At 44.8% G+C, this 17220-nt stretch overlaps 1 protein-coding gene across 1 annotated transcript; it reads left to right on the top strand.

Annotated features, from left to right (window-relative positions):
* Positions 1 to 3750: 3750 nt before the first annotated feature.
* LOC132226275 (protein ZAR1-like) lies at positions 3751 to 9169 on the top strand. The gene is made up of 4 exons (XM_059681057.1): positions 3751 to 4718; positions 5492 to 5584; positions 6701 to 6775; positions 8912 to 9169. Exons 1-4 carry the CDS (start codon positions 3987 to 3989, stop codon positions 9053 to 9055), a joined length of 1044 nt encoding a protein of 347 aa, XP_059537040.1. The 5' UTR covers positions 3751 to 3986; the 3' UTR covers positions 9056 to 9169.
* The last annotated feature ends 8051 nt before the right edge of the window (positions 9170 to 17220 follow it).

Below are 17220 nucleotides of genomic sequence, written 5' to 3'. Positions count from 1 at the left end.
CCATTTTTAAAAAATGCCACATGTGGTGTTGGACCAGCCTATTCCACACCTCTGCTCCTCCTGCCAGTCTCAGTGTGTTTTTTTCTTTACTTCTCTAGTTGCAGGACTTCCATTCAGTCAAATTTCAGGTGGTTCTGAATGATGGTTGTTCTCTATTTTAGTTGTAATTTTGATGTGGTTGTGGGGGGTGTCGAGTAATGCATTTATCTAACTGCCATCTTGGTTCTTCCTCTCATTATCATGGAAAGATTAACAACTTTGTTGCCAAAACAATGGAGTCCCCAGAGGTGCCTGCCCTTTGCAACCCCCAGCCTGGCATTGCCTGTAATGTGTAACTATTATACCCATTTTTATTCCTTTTACCTACTTCCCTATGTAATCTTGGTCCTTGTACCCAATATAAGCAGCTGGCTTGTGGGAGGGGTGGCAGAGCAGATTTTCAGAATGACCTGCCACTCTCCCATGCTGCCAGTATTATTGGAATAAGTGCTCATACAAGATTCAACCCTGTCTCATGCTTAATTGGCTCAAGTAGTGACTGGCAGCCCAAATCCATTCATTGTCCAATTTCAGGAGGATGACCTATTTCTGGCTGCTACTCCTTGTGAAGTGGGTAGCCTGACATGTGAAGCTCTAGTCCTGTGATGCTCTTAGATAGTAGGTTCAAGAACTTGCCTGTCTCCCTGCCTGAGAAATGGGAAATCCACCGTAACTCTTCCTGTGGTGTCAGCTGCTCCCCTCTGCAGGATGCCCTAGAGCCCTTTACAGTCTTAGGGTACTGACCACCCCTGTGTGAGCCTGTCATCCCCTTCAAACTTCCCCGGAAGGCAGGACCCTGTCCTCATCATGCACAGAGTCTGACATGCCCACAAGGCTTAATTCGGGTTTGTCTATGACGTAGAAAGCCTTTTACTGGGTTTTGGAGGTGGGAGCTGCCCATGGGCCCTGCTGCTTCTGGAAGGCTCTTGAGCAGTAAGCAGTAGAAGCAGCCTTGGATTAGAAAAGGGTGGGCTTTACTTGGTTCCTTAGATGTCATTTCAGTTTGATCATAACCCTCAGCTGTAGCAGGAAGCTGACCAATACAGAAAAATACGAAAGCTTATGATCACCTAGGTCTGAACAGCAAAGAACACAGGCCTGGGATCCTTATCTAACAACTAGAGGCCTGGTGCACGAAATTTGTGCACTTGGTGGGGGGGAGGGGAAGGTCCCTCAGCCTGGCCTGCACCCTCTCGCAGTCCGGGAGCCCTCAGGGGATGTCCAACTGCCACAGAGGCGGGAGAGGCTCCCACCACTGCCGCTGCGCTCACCAGCCGTGAGACTGGCTTCTGGCTGAGTGGTGCTCCTGCGTTGAGTGTCTGCCCCCTGGTGGTCAATGCATGTCTTAGTGGCTGGTCGACTGTCTGCCCCCTGGTGGTCAGTGCTTGTCATAGAGAGAGGTTGAGCTCCCTTAGCATATCATTAGCATATTATGTTTTGATTGGTTGAACGGATGACTGGATGACCAGATACATAGCATATTAGCCTTTTATTATATAGGACTAGAGGCCCGGTGCACAAAAATTTGTGCACTCGGGGGGGAGGGGGGTCCCTCAGCCCGGCCTATGCCCTCTCGCAGTCTGGGACCCCTCGGGAGATAACGACCTGCTGGCTTAGGCCTGCTCCCAGGTGGCAGAGGGCAGGCCCAATCCCTAGGTGCAGCCCCTGGTTGGGCTCTGAGCAGGGCTGATTGGGGAGTTGGGGCGCCGCCCCCTGTCATGCACAGAGCAGGGTGGATTGGGAGGTTGTGATGACACCCTCAGTCACGCTCATGGTAGGGCCTATTGGGGGGTTGGGGCACCACCCCCTGTCACACACAAGGCAGGGTCGATGGGGAGGTTGCGGCGCCACCCCCTGTCATGCACAGAGCAGGGCCTATCGGGGTTGGGGTGCTGCCCCCTGTCACGCACAGAGCAGGGCCCATCAGGGGGGTTGGGGCTCCATACCCTGTCACGCACAGAGCAGGGTCGATCAGGGGGTTGGGGAGCCACCCCTGTCATGCACAGAGCAGGGCCAATCAGGGGGTTGAGGAGCTCCCCCCTGTCACTCACAGAGTAGGGCCGATAGGGGAGTTGGGGCACCGCCCTCTGTCATACACAGAGCAGGGCGGATCAGGGGGTTGGGGCGCTGCACCCTGTCACATTCAGGGCAGGGCCAATGGGGAGGTTATAGCTCTACCCCGTCACACACAGAGCAGGGCCCGTGGGGGGTGGTTGGGGCGCTGCCCTCTATCACTCACAGAGCAGGGCCGATCAGGGGGTTGGGGCGCCGCCACTCTCACACTCAGGGCAGGGCCGATGGGGAGGTTATGGCTCTACCCTGTCACACACAGAGCAGGGCCCGTGGGGGGGGGGGTTGGGGTGCCGCACCCTGTCACACACAGAGCCACAGGGCGATCAGGGGGTTGGGGAGCTCCCCCCTATCAGGCACAGAGCAGGGCTGATCAGGGGGTTGGGGCACCTTCTCCTGTCACGAACAGAGCAGGGCGGATAGGGAGGTTGTGGCCCCGCCCCCTGTCACACACAGAGCCGCAGGGCAATCAGGGGGGTTGGGCGCTGCCCCCTGTCACACTGATCCCGGTGCTGGGAGGCCTCGCGCTCCGCTGATCCTGGTGCTGGGAGGCATATTACCCTTTTACTATATATTATAGAGGCCTGGTGCACGGGTGGGTGCCGGCTGGTTTGCCCTGAAGGGTGTCCTGGATCAGGGTGGGGGTCCCCACTGGGGTTCCTGGCCAGCCTGGGTTAGGGGATGATGCCTGTTTGCAGCTGGTCACACACCCTTCAGGGTGGGGGTCCCCACTGGGATGCCTGGCCAGTCTGGGTGAGGGGCTGAGGGCTGTTTTCAGGCTGGTGGGTGACTGAAGCTCCCAACCACTCCTTTTTTTCTTTTTTTTTAAAATTCTGGGCCAGCTTTAGCTCTGAGGCTTGGCTCCAGCTCTTAGGCCTCCGCTGCTGAAAGCAGGTATCTGGTTTGTTTGTGTTCTATAATTGAAACACTGTTCCAACTCCAGCTCTGAGATCCCGGCTGGCTGAAAGCAGGTCTGGGGTTTTGTTTAGCTTCTATATTTGTAACAATGTTTCAAACTGCAAGCTCAGAGGCCGGCAGTGGCAGGCGGGGAATGTCACTGGCTTCCTCCGTCACTGAAGCAAGCAAGCCTCATGTTCGCTTCAAGCTGCCTGGCTGCTGGCCGCCATCTTGGCTGGCAGTTAATTTGCATATCACCCTGATTAGCCAATGGGAAGGGTAGTGGAGGTACGGCTAATTACCATGTTTCTCTTTTATTAGATAGGATAGCTGCCACTTACTCAACATGTGAGTCTGCTTTGTGCTTCACATTTAATCTTAAAATAATATAACAAGTGGGTTTGACCTCAGGTACTTCACTATTATTTTATTAAATCTGTATTCACCAACTAAATCAGAACAATTGCGTCCCCCACCTTTTTTAGGGAGGGGTAGTGGTTCTCACTAGGAGCCTTTGGCATGTCATATAACCCTCTGAAATATATTTCTCTCACTATATACACCCTTCCCCTTCCATAACGTTATGCTCCCTGCTCCTCTGGCCTTTACTGTCATAATAATTAATTTTTTTTCCTTACACTCTTCTAGTATAAAGCTGCTCAAATTACTTCTTGCATTTGTTTTATTATATGCATTAAAAAGGATCTTGAAATGGTACATTACCATGGGAATAAATAAATGAATGGCTAATTACAGCATGTGTGTGAATAAGTCAGTAATGAAAAACAGTTGAAAAGAGATTTAGGAGCAGCAAATTGGATAGGAAAGAGCAATTCAAATCAGGTGGCATTTAGGCCTTTGAAGGTAGGTAGCTCTCCTCCCACCACCCCCTTCAATTAAGGTAATAGGCAGCAGCTCTGAAATAAATGGAGAAGCTCGGATGAACCTGAACCAACTTGACCAGGAGAAAGAAGGGGCAGATGAAGGTGGAAGGCAGAATAAGGACACAAGCAAACTATACCAGGATATTTTGCGCTAAGCCTGGACAACAGATGGAGCGCTTTGTCCGAGTTCCCCAGGGCCTGTACCAGGGAACACACTATGGGAACACATTGCCTTTGGGCCAGCCTGGACTCTCTGACCACCAACAGCCTGACTGGAGGCAAAACACTGGTGCCCCCACTTTCCTGGCCAGGACGGGGCTGGTGGTGCCCACGAATGCCTGGGCCTACTGCACTGACCCTTACAAGAGGGCACAGCTTAAGGCTATTCTCTCCCAGATGAACCCCAGCCTGGGCCTGAGGCTGTGCAAGGCCAACACCAAGGAGGCCGGCGTGCAGGTGAGCCTACGTGTGGACAGGGCTGTGCAGTGCTCGCTGGGCCCTCTCACCCTGCGCAGCTGCTCTTTTTGGGGCTGCAGGGGCCCCAAGGCACCCCTACCAGCCTGGGACCTCTATTCACCAGCAATGGACCTCAGGGACTTGATCCGGCTGCGGAAGGATGGAAAGGATGAAGAGTGGGATGCTCTTTCCAGTCCCGCAGAGGAAAGCCAGCAGCAGCAGCAGAAGTCATCACCACTGCCAACATCACAAGAGGACAAGCAGGCGGAACGCTGGCAGCAGGACAAGTTGGGGGCGGAAGATGCCTCTAGTCCTGGGCGGAGCAAGCAGGCCCAGGGAGATGCCCACCCTCTCAGGAAACCCAGCTTCCAGGTGAACTTTGTCTTCCCTCCTCAGCCCTCTGCTGGCCCCTTCATCTCTTTCCGCTTTTCCATTTCTGGGGCAACAAGAACAAAATCTTCCTGGCTTCCTCCCTTTATTTGATGAAAACCTGTATTTAAAATGTTATTTTAAAAATTCTTACCAAGGATATGTTTATTGATTTTTAGAGAGGGAGAGAGAGAGAGAGAGAGAGAGAGAGAGAGCGAGCAATGTGAGAGAGAAACATCGATTGGTTGCCTCACATAATGCCCAATCAGGGATTGAACCCAAAACCTAGTTATGTGCCCTGACCAGAAATCAAACCCACAACCATTGGTGTGTGGTATGTCACTTCAACCAACTGAACCACCTGGCCAGGTATGTAAACTGGTGTTTTACATGGCTTCTGTGTTTTGTAACTTACTGGTGAAATACGGTGCCAGCTTTAAGTATGTGCAAACCAAAAGTCTGGCAACCATTATTAATTGGGAATGAGGAGATGAAGAAGGATTTCAAGTCTGTGAAATATAGGATCATAATCTCATTCTGGAGAGACTGTGCTTATGGCATTGTGGAAAATGGATTGAAAAAGTGTGAGAGGCAGCAGGTAGAAGAATCCCAGAGTAAACCTTCAGATATGAGACACTAAATTAATGTAATAACCTTGAGAACAGCTGTGAGTGAGGTTAAGGAGGCTTTTTGTATTTTTTATACTAAGACACAAGCAAAGAAGGATTTGGCTTTTTTTCCCTCCTGGATAATAAAAGACACTTCTTTTATTTCAGTTTTTGGAACGAAAATATGCCTATTTTCACTGTAAGGATTGTAAGACTAGATGGGAGAGTGCTTATGTGTGGTGCATTTCTGGAACTAGTAAGGTGAGTAAAAGTGTATGGGACATGGATGAGGGTGGGGGCAGGTACAGATATTAAGTGGAGGAAGAAAGTACTTTTTAATGGAGCATAACTTAATATTGTCTCATTTATCTTGGCATCCTCCATGCCAGGCACATAATAGGTGCTTAGTAAATGAATTGAACTGAACTGGACAGTCTACATGACTTCCTGAGGCTGCTGACCCATGTCCTGGTGTTTGTTCTGTTGGTTTTGGACCACATATCAGGTTATTTAGATGAACTTTTGTTCTTGTGTACGTTAGGATTTTGTGTAATAATTTTTCAGTTGTATTTTGAACAAGTTTGGGCATTAGCGCTAAGGAATTTCCACTGTCTGTCCACAGGTGGGGCAATAAGAGAACTTCTTTAGGCTAAGGAGGTTCCTCCCTTACTTTGAATTAGTTGTCAACATATTCAGATTGGGGAAGATTTCAGTCTGTGTTTTCAGATTTTCTTGCACAATCACATCATAGAACAGTAGGCTGGGGCTAAGCAGCTTCTTTCTCCTTTCCCTTCATTTTGTAACAGTCTATAGCTGGTCTATGTCACCAACTATTATGAGCATTTGAGTTGGAGTCCCTAACTGTAGAGGGAGAGGTGTGCTAAGGCCTGAATGAAAGCATGACTTTTCACACTAGTCATTTACTATATCTGAAGGTAGATAGATTTTTAAACTAAACTAAAAGTACTTTCCTTTTCTTGCCAGAAGAAAAACAGTGGATTTAATTCAAACCCTTCAAGACACAAGGATAGAAAGACATAGAACTCATCCTCAAGATATTTATACTGATAGCAGTGACGCAGACACAATGTGCTTTGGTGACAATCAATGGCACCTGTGGCATGGACATCATACAGAAATAACACAGAAGGGATGAGTAACCTTGTCAGGAGAAAGGCATTGTGATATCTGAGCAGGATTTTAAAGGATAAATAGGAGTTCACCAAGTAAGGCAGGGAGAAAGTGTGCACGAGAAAATGTACAAAGCCTAAAACTATGTGTATTGGTGGTACAAAGGAAAGGAATGAGTTACTTAAAAACTGGGAGCCTAGGGTACATATAAACTTGGATTTTAAAAAAATACAAATTTCTCTTTAGGTTTATTTCAAACAACTCTGTTGCAAATGCCATAAGAGTTTTAACCCTTATCGGGTAGAAGCAATCCAGTGTCAGGTAAGCATATAGAACACTTCCTTTGTGTCTGAAATATTTTCATTGTTACCATGAACCTTTTGTGGCATAATGTTTGGACTTAATAGAATTGGATATTTGTGTAGGAGTGTTAGGTTTTTTTCTATAGGTTTGAATTTTTATAATATTTTAAGGAAAAAAGCATAAATTCTGTTTTTTTTTCTTTTTTTGGGGGGGGGCATGTAATGGGAGATTTAGTCTTAAGTTGCCTTAGGTGGTGTATTTATGTATGGGGTAGTGTGTTGTGTTTCTCAAACACCCTGTGTATGGATGTAATAATTTAATGGGTAACCTTTATTAAGCTTTTACTATGTGCCAAATTTTGGGCTAGGTGCTTTACATGCATTATCTGCTATTGAGTTATTGATTTATTATTGTATTTTCCAGTACTAGAATTTTTGTTTTTTAAAAAAATAACTTTCAGTTTTCTGCTGGAAATATCATTCTCATTTCTTTAAACATATTAAGCGTAATTATCTTAACATCTGTACCATATAACTCTATTCCCTATGGTTCTGTTGCTATACTCTTGATTTTCCTTGGTTTTCAAGTGTGCTGTTCTGTTTCTCTTGCACCTGTTTATTTTTGATTGAGGACTAGATATTGTATATGAAAAATTACAGTAATAGTTGAGGCCTAGGGTAGTATCTTCTTCCACAGAAGATTTTTTTTTGCTTCTGGTGGGCAGATGGGGACACTAGCAATTTCAGTTTACTATTTTCCAATCAGGGATGAGCTCTTTTGAAACTGGGCTTTGGAATCTGTGAAGGCTGGTCATGTTTTGGCTCATCCTCATTCTTAGAGGATAGCCTTTCACAGTTTCAATACAAAATTTGAATTGTTTACTAGGGTTCTTCCATTTTGGAATATTTAAGATCATTCCTCTGTTAAACCCATTTTCAGAATTCTACTGTCTTTCACCTCTTCCAGAATTGGCAGATACCTTTAGAGGGAAAATAACCCCAAATGTCAGGCTCACCTCTCTTTATGGCTTTCCTTCTCTAATGCTTGGATAATTTTCTGGTGCCTTTAAATAGTTATTTTAAAAGAATTATTATTACTTTTTAGCTCAGCTTTTCCAGTTGTCCTAAACAAGAAACTTGGTCAAACGTACTAATCCATTATTGCCAGAAACGGAAGCCCACATTTAGAGGAAACCTAATTTTTTAAAACTTAGCCTTTTCTTCCTTACAAGGGTATCATGAGAATTAAGTTAATCTATGTAAAGTGCAAGTACAGTGCACATGGTAAGTACCATGAGAGTATTTGCTATTAGAATTTTCTTATAAGGACACATACTTATCAATAGGAGAGTGGAACATGTAAATGTGTAGTACAAGATTTGATAAATCATACTTGACTCTTTTTTGAAAAATTAAAATGCCTATTTTCACAATATAAAAGGTAAAACTTGACCTACTCTGTTTGGCTATGGACATATGCCTAAAATAGAGCAGTGATTATCAATTGGGAGGGTGGGTGGGGCAGTATACCAGTCTCCATGGGGTGTAATTTTATTTATCAGAAGACAGAATGGGGTCATGGTTAAAAACACTTTAAATTCTAGTAAAGATCAGGCATGTCCAGAAAAGATTGTGAATGTCCAGAAAGGAAAGAAAATTTTTAACTACCTCTATAACAGCTTCCTTCCTAGTTGTAACAACCAAAAATATCTCCAAACATTGCCAAATGTTGCTGGTGGGTAAAATGCCATTGGTTAAGAATCACTGTGCTGGTGTTTTTAAATGTTCTAATGTAGATCATCAAATCACTTAATACTCACCCTCTGCCCTTCATTCCCACCTGCTTATAAATGTGAGCACTTACACAGTAAAGATACTCTATAAAACTCTAACATGTAAAACTTTTCTCTTACATGAGATCTTCCTGATTGGCTCAGTGATATTCTCTAAAACATCATCTTTGATCGCTCATCTTGACAAATGCATGCCATTTAATGGGATAAGAGTGGTTTTATACAACTTGGTCTTGGACTTTTCCTAGGACTCAAAGGAGGATGAAGATACCACGGAGGGGGTGATGGGAAGTATTTTGGTTTGAGGATTACATTTGAAACACTAATTTGATTGTGTCCAAATTTTTCCTTATTTTCTAAAGACTTGTTTAAAGTCCCATTGTTCCTGTCCTCTAAAGAAAAGAAACATCGACCTAAGGAGACCTCATCGACAGGAACTATGTGGCCGCTGCAAAGACAAGAGATTCTCCTGTGGCAATATTTACAGCATTAAATACATCATGTGACAGACAGTATGATTTGTATAGGTCACCCCAGCCCTTCTTGTCACTTACTGTACTGTTTCTTTTTTGTACCTTAGCTCTGACTGGGTTTTGGAAAATGAATTAGGCTTTTGTACTTTTTCTAGGTTGTATAACAATTATATAGTATGAATAGAATGAAATAAATGCATGTAAAATAGACCATGAAGGCACATTAATTGGTGAAACATAAAAAAAAATCATTGGGAAATGGTACATACCTGGCACTTTATCACTTTTATTAAGGGAACAATGAAGAGGAACAGTATTCATTTGACAAACTTTTATAAACTGGGTGTTCTAGGCACTGGGAATATAGAGATGATCTAGGGGCCAGGTCCTTGCCCTCAAGTACACATAATAAAGATAGAAAATACTTCAACAGCAGGAAGTAAGTGCCAGGCATTGTTGTAACTCATCACAGCAGCCATAGGAAGTGGGGTCTATTATACCCCTTCTTACCAGGTGAAGAGAGGCAGCTGCAGAGATATCATGGGATAGAGCCAGGATGTGAACCCAGATGGACAAGGGATTTGCCCCCAGGACCTTCCCTATTACATTTTCTCTCAGATTCAGATGTGGTAAGTGCTATAGAGGAAGTAGGGTGCTTTAACAGCGACCCTTTAGATAGTGTGGTTGGAAAGAGGCAACATGACAATGGAGACCTTCAGGATGAAGGACCTGGGAGAAAAAGATGGTTTTGATCCAAGGCAAGAGTAAAGGCCCAGAGTGGGTGGGACAATGTACTTGGCATGTCCCAGAAATAGGAGCCCCTAAGGCTAATGTGGGGTGTGGGCTGGAGAAGACAGGGCTCAGGTCACAAAGGGTTCCTTCAGCCATGGTCCAGCATATGGCAGCCCACAAAGGGGTTTCAACAAGGCAGTGATATCAATTCTTACTTTAGAATACTCACTGCTGCCCTGGCTGGGTGGGTCAGTTGGTTGGAGTGTCGTCTTGTACACCAAAAGGTTGTGGTCTCCATTCCCAGTCAGGGCACATACTTAGGTTGCAGCTTTGATCCCTGGTTGGGGCACGCATAGGAGGCAACCGATCAATGTTTCTAACATCAATGTTCTCTCTCTCTCTCTCTCTCTCTCTCTCTCTCTCTCTCTCTCTCTCTCTCTCTCTTTCTTCTTCCCTTTCCCTCCCTCTCTCTGAAAATCAATAAAAACATATCCTTGGCTGAAGATTACAGAAAAAGAAGAAAACTCACTGCTGTGAGGGAAGACCAGGCAGAGTGGAAGGAGGGAGACCAGTTAGGAGGTTCATGAACACATGAGCAAAATGATGGCTAGGTCAAGGCTGATAGCTGTGGAGATGGAGAGAAGTACTTCTACTCAAGATCATGTTTGGAGATGTACAGGATTGGAAGTGGATGATAAAGAACTAAATGATGACTTTTAGAGTTCTTTGAGCTAAGGGCAGATGGAATTAAGAATAACAGGAAAAAAAAGAATAACAGGAGCATGTTCCCGGATCAGATGATTTAATTTCAAATCCTGGCTGTGGTACTTAAGAGATGTATGATTGTGGGGAACTTTCTTTGTTTCAATTACTCTTCTCTAAAATGAGAACTATAATGGTACCTGTCTCCTGGTGGTGGGGTGAGAACTAAAGGAGCTGATAAATGTTAAGCACTTAGTATAGAACCTGCAATACTTAGAGGGCTCAGTAAACTTAGCTGTCTTATTTTGGCAGGGCTTTGTAGTGGCGTGGGCAAGGGCTTCTGTTTTCAACATATTAAGTTTCAAATATTTAACACACTTAAATGGAGATATAAGCTATTGAGTTATGAATCTGGAATTTAGGAGGGAAATCAGTGCTAGAGAGAGAGAGATTTGGAGAAAAAAATAGTATTTAAAGCCAGTGACCTGGGTGGGATCACCTAGAACAGTGGTCGGCAAACTGCGGCTCGCGAGCCACATGCGGCTCTTTGGCCCCTTGAGTGTGGCCACGAAGTTTCAATCCCACTGTAGGTGCGCGCCCGCACGTGGCATTTTGTGGAAGAGCCACACTCAAGGGGCCACAGTTTGCCGACCACTGACCTAGAAGAAGAGTACAGCACAGGACTCTGGGGCATGAACATTTAGAGCAATGATTCTGTAACTTTAATGTCCTGGGAGTTATCTGTTCACTGGAGATTCTGATCCAGTTGGTCTGGGGTCTGAGCCTGCAAATCTGACAAACTTCCAGGTGCTCTCGTGCCACTGGTCCTGTAGATCATACTCTGAGTAGCAAGAGGTTAGAGGTCAAGTAAAAGAGGTGTTCAAGAATGATAGGAAGAGGATGGTATCATGAAAGCAAAGATAAAACAGTATTTTGAGGAGGGGAGTGGCTTGAGGAACTTCATGAAATGGTAGGGATGGAAGCTAAAGCTAATAGAGTCAAGGTAGTGAGTAGAGATATTTTCTAGAAATTTTGCTGTTAAAAACCAAATTGGTGATAGTGAGAAGGACATTTGTGGGAAATGGAGGTACTGAGTTTGTATATTCCTGGAAATAATTCAGTAGAGGGAAGCTGAAGGCACAGCAGGGAGAGGACACTCAGACAGGAGCAAAACCCTTGAAAAGGGAGAAGGGATGGGTCCAGAGAAAAGTGGAGTGATTAGGCCTGAATAGAAGCAGTGATGTTCCCTGTTTTTAAAAGGATGGAGCACTTAGAATATGAACTAAAGACAGGTTTATAAATTTGAGGGTGAGAAGAAGACCATCTGGTTTGTTTTATTTACTGAATGAATTATGAAGCAAAGTCATTAGCTGAGGCAGGTAGAAAGGGAAAGGGTGGGAGGCTGAGGAGGGGGAGCAAGGTGTGATTTTAGATTCAGTTTTGAGTGGCCCCAGGTAATGACTGACAGTGGGGTGAGAGGTTTTACAACAGGGTGGGTCAATTGATTCTACCTGGAGGCTAATTGTTATTCTCAGTCTCTTAATGAGGTTCAGAAACTGCAGAGGGTGGGGCAATGGTTTTCCAATAGGTTGGATCGACTGACTTCCCTCCTGTCAAAAACCGCATAGATAGTAATGGTCTGCCTGTGAAAGATATCCTATACTGCATGAGGGAATAACAGCACAGGAAATTTGGGTGTCTGCCTTCCAAGCTGTAACCCCAGAGCCCAACCCTGGCTTCTGCTCACACAGCTCCAGTCTACTCTTCTCTCGTTCTGCTGGAGCCCAAGGAGAGTGGCTGCACAGAAAATTTTGTGCATTGGCTTTTTAAGAGGGTGCTTGCAGTTTGAAGCAGTCTTCTCCTTGGCAGACAGCAACCCTGCTGCTTTTCACAGCTAGATGTGATGTTGGCACCTTTCACAGTTCTGGTTCTTTCTGCTGGGGAGCCCCAGAGTTCTCCAGAATTTCAGGTGCTGTTTGTGGGAGTCCAGTCAGTCCTCTCACGTCTTCAAACTTCCTACCAATCTCTATGAGGTCTCCAATTTCCATTTTTGGTTATCAAGGTTCTCTCCAGCTAGTCTTAAGTTGATTATTCAGGGTGGGATTTTTTTGTATTTTTATTTGTAATTCCAATTTTGTCTTGAAAGCGTGTCTGTAGCATTCACTTACTCTTTGGCATTTTTAATCTCCTATATGCACACCTTTATAATATGACATGTACCATATACTGTATTGTGTGCTCACCCCCTGAAAACTAGTTTCCTTTTGTTACCATGTATTTAATCCCCCTCACTCTCTTTATCTGCCCCTTCCTTTCTAGTTACCATAATGTTCTTTCTATTTATGAGTTTTTCTTTCTGTTTCTTTGTATGTTTTTTTTGTTCATTTGTTGCTTTTTTGTTTTATATGCCATGTATGAGTGAAAACATGGTTCTTGTTCTTTTCCATCTGATTTATTTCACTTGTTATATTACTGTCAAGATCTACCCATGTTGTTGCAAATGGGAACATTTCAGCTTTTTGTGTGTGAGCTGAGTAGTATTCCATTGTATGTATGTGCCACATGTTCTTTATCTAGTCATCCATGGAAGGACACATGAGTTGTTTCCATGTCTTTGCTATTGTGAACAATGCTGAAATGAATACAGACACATATATCTTGAGTAACAGGGTTTTCAAAAATTTTAGATAGATTCCCAGAAGAGGAATTGCTGGGTGTAATATAGTTCTGTTGTCAAATCTTTGAGAACCCTCTGTACTTTCAGGGCCTCTGCCCACTTTTTGATTGGGTTGTTTGTTTGGTGTTCAATTTTATGAGTTCTTTATATATTTTGGAAATTAAACCTTTGTTGGAGCTACTGTTTGCAAATATAATCTCCCATCCAATTTGCTGCCTTTTTGCTTTGTTGAGAGCTTCTTTTGCTGTGCAGAAGCTTTTCAGTTTGATATAGTCCCATTCATTTATTTTTGCTTTTACTTCTCTTGCCTTTGGGGTCAAGTTCGTCAAATGTTCTCTATTACCAAGGTTCATAAGTTTGGTCCCTATATTTTTATCTATGTAACTTAATGTTTTGGGTATTATACTTAGATCTTTGATCCATTTGCATTCATTTTTGTACATGGGGACAAACTGTAATCCAGTTTCATTTGTTTGCATGTGGCTTTCCCAGCACCATTTTTTGAAGAGACTATCTTTTCTCCATTGTGTGTTTCTGGCTCCATGGTCAAAAGTTATCTGTCCATATACATATGGTTTTATAGCTGGACTCTCTATTCTGTTCCATTGATCTGTGTGTCTATTTCTCTGCCAATACCAAGCTGTTTTGATTATCATAGCTCTGTAGTATAATGTGAAGTCAGGTAGCGTGATACCTCCAGCTTCGTTCTTTTTTCTCAGAATTGCCTTGGCTATTTGGGGTCATTTGTGGTTTCATACAAATGTGATGATTTCTTGTTCTATTTCTTTAAAAAATTACATTGGGATATTAATGGGATAGCATTACATATATATTTTGCTTTGAGTAATAAGGCCATTTTGCTATGTTGACTCTTCCAATCCATGAACATGGGATATTTTTTCATTTTATTGTGTTTTTTCTTTTTTCTTTTTTTAATATTTTTTATTGATTAAGATATTACATATGTGTACCCTCTACCCCCCCCCCCCCCCGCTCATCCCCTCACCCCCCCGTTGTCCGTGTCCATTGGTTAGGCCTATATGCTTGCATATAAGTCCTTTGGTTGATCTTTCCCCCTTGCCCCCACCCTCCCCTACCTTCCCTCCAAGGCCCGACAGTCCAATCAATGCCGCTCCGTCTCTGGATCAGTCCTTGTTCATCAGTTTATGTTGTTCATTATATTCCACAAATGAGTGAGATCCTGTGGTATTTATCTGCTCTCCAGCTCCATCCATGCTGTGGCAAATGGTAAGAGTTCCTTTTTCTTCTTCCTCTTCTTAACGAATACCTTTCAGCATTTCATATAATGCTGGTTTGGTGGTGATGAACTCCTTTAGCTTTTTCTTATCCGTGAAGCTCTTTATCTGACCTTCCATTCTGAATGATAGCTTTGCTGGATAAAGTAATCTTGGTTGCAGGTTCTTGCTATTCATCTCTTTGAATATTTCTTGCCACTCTCTTCTGGCCTGCATGGTTTCTGTTGAGAAATCAGCTGACAGTCGAATGGGTACTCCCTTGTAGGTAACTGACTGTCTTTCTCTTGCTGCTTTTAAGATTCTCTCTTTGTCTTTTGCTCTTGGCATTTTAATTATGATGTGTCTTGGTGTGGTCCTCTTTGGATTCCTTTTGTTTGGGGTTCTCTGCGCTTCCTGGACTTGTAAGTCCATTTCTTTCACCAGGTAGGGGAAGTTTTCTGTCATTATTTCTTCAAAAAGGTTTTCAATATCTTGCCCTCTCTCTCCTTCTGGTACCCCTATAATTCTGATGTTGGTACGCTTGAAGTTGTCCCAGAGGTTCCTTACACTATCTTCATATTTTTTTAATCTCTTTTCTTTTTTCTTTTTCGGTTGGGTATTTTTTGTTTCTTTGTATTTCAAATCTTTGACTTGATTCTTGGGATCCTCTTGTCTGCTGTTGGATCTCTGTAAATTATTCTTTATTTCAGTCAGTGTATGCTTAATTTCTAGTTGGTCCTTTTTCATGTCCTCCATGGTCTCACTATACTCCTTGAGGGATTCATTAAATTTATCGGCGGTTTCCATAAAATTCTTGAAAAACCTTATAAACGTGGCCTTGAACTCTATATCCAGTCGTTTGCTTTCCTCCGTTTCTGCCATTTGTGACCTTTTTCTTTGTCTCCGCATTTTGGCTGCTTCCCTGTGTTGATAGAGTGGCCCTGCGCGCCAGGTGTCCTGTAGGGCCCAGTGGCTCAGCCTCCCCAGTTACCTGAGGTGGACACTCTTGGTGCACTCTTGGTGCCTTGGTTGTTGTAGGATCACTGGGAGGAATTGACCTCCAGGCCAATTGGCTGTGGGAATCAGCTGTGTCTGAAGTGGGAGAATGGTCCCCCTCTGACCACTGGGTACAGTGGCTTCTGGATCTAAGGAGGTGCTAATTCAGCCCCTGCCTGAGGCCACACAGCAGGAGCCACGAAGACGCTCAGCTGTGAAGCAATGCAAGCCGCTGCGGGGCCTTGGGCCTTCTCTTGGAAGTTCTGGGTCTGCCTGGCTGGGCTGTAGTTAGGTACATTCACATGCAAAAGCCTCTGCCGCAGCCTGGGTGGGGCGGGGTCTCAGGGAGTCAAAGGGCGGTGAAAGCAGCTATGGTGATTCTCCACACCTGGAGCCGCGCGTCTCAGTGTCCCGGTAACGGCTGCAAGCACCTCTGAGGGAAAGCCGCCCTCAAGTTCGCCCGCTGCCGCCTGACAGACCAGCCTCTCCCCGTATGAGCCCTGAGTCCCCAGAGACCCGCTGGAACTGGAGTTCAGAGCAGTCGGGAGCTTGTGATTCAAAAAGACAGCCGCGTCCTCAGGCGCCACCCCCTTTCCGCGCGTGCGAGCCGCCGCCGTACCTCTGCACTTCACCTCCGCAGCTCCGCTGGCTCTCAGCGTGCCCCTCTTTTCTTCTAGTTGTAGAAATTACACTCAGCCAGCCTTCCTGTTGTTCTGGACGATGTTTGCTCTGACCCTTGCGGCATTCTTCAATTGTTGTGTGAGGCGACAATTTCCCGGTGTTTATCTATGCCGCCATCTTAGTTTCTCTTATTGTGTTTTTTCAATCTTTTAAAATAATTCTTTGTAATTTTCAGTATATAGATCTTTCATGTTCTTTGTTAAGTTTATTCCTAGGTATTTAATTCTTTTGGTTGCAATAACAAAAAGAATTGTTCCCCCACCACCCCCCCCCCCCATTTCTTTTTCTGAAGTTTTGTTAGCATACAGGAAGGCAATGAATTTTTGTGCATTGATTTTTGTATCCTGCAATTTGACTGTATTTTTTGGTGGGGTCTTCAAGGTTTTCTATATATAGGATCATGTCATCCACAAAAAGTGACAGTTTGACTTCTTCCTTCCCTATTTGGATGCCTTTTATTTTTTTTCTCTTGACTTATTGCTCTGGCTAGGACTGCCAGCACTATCCTATCTAATAATAGACAAACATGGTAATTAACCATACCTCTGCTACGCTTCCCATTGGCTAATCAGGGCAATATGCAAATTTACTGCCAACCAAGATGGCAGCCAGCAGCCAGGCAGCTGAAGTGAACATGAGGCTTGGTTGCCCCGGCGATGGAGGAAGCCAAGATTCCCCGCCTGCCGCGGGCCGGGCTCTGAGCTGCACTCTAAGCAACTATGTTGCAATTATAGAAGCTAAACAAACCCCAGGTACCTGCTTTCAGCCAGCCAGCCTCAGAGCTGGAGCCACAACAAAGTTTCAATTACAGAAGGTAAATCAATCCCAGAATAAAAAAAAAGAAAAAAAGGAGAGACAGGGAGCTTCAGTTGCAGGCTTGGCCCACCTGAAAACAGCCCTCAGCCACTCATCCAGGCTGACCAGGCACCCCAGTGGGGAGCCCCACCCTAAAGGGGGTGCAGGAAGCCTGAAAACAGCCATCAGCCCCTCATCCAGGCTGGCCAGGCACCCCAGTGGGGACCCCCACCCTGAAGGGGCTGTGGCCAGCCTGAAAATGGCCCTCACCCCCTCACCCAGGCTGGCCAGGCACACCAGTGGGACTCCCCCATGCTGAAGGGGCTGTGGCCAGCCTGAAAACAGCCATCAGCCCCTCACCCAGGCTGGCCAGGCACCCC

The sequence above is a fragment of the Myotis daubentonii genome, chromosome 2 (genome assembly GCF_963259705.1).
Source record: "Myotis daubentonii chromosome 2, mMyoDau2.1, whole genome shotgun sequence".
NCBI lineage: Eukaryota > Metazoa > Chordata > Mammalia > Chiroptera > Vespertilionidae > Myotis > Myotis daubentonii.
Note: the sequence above shows the minus strand (reverse complement) of the source record. Positions and strands in the feature narration are given on the sequence as shown.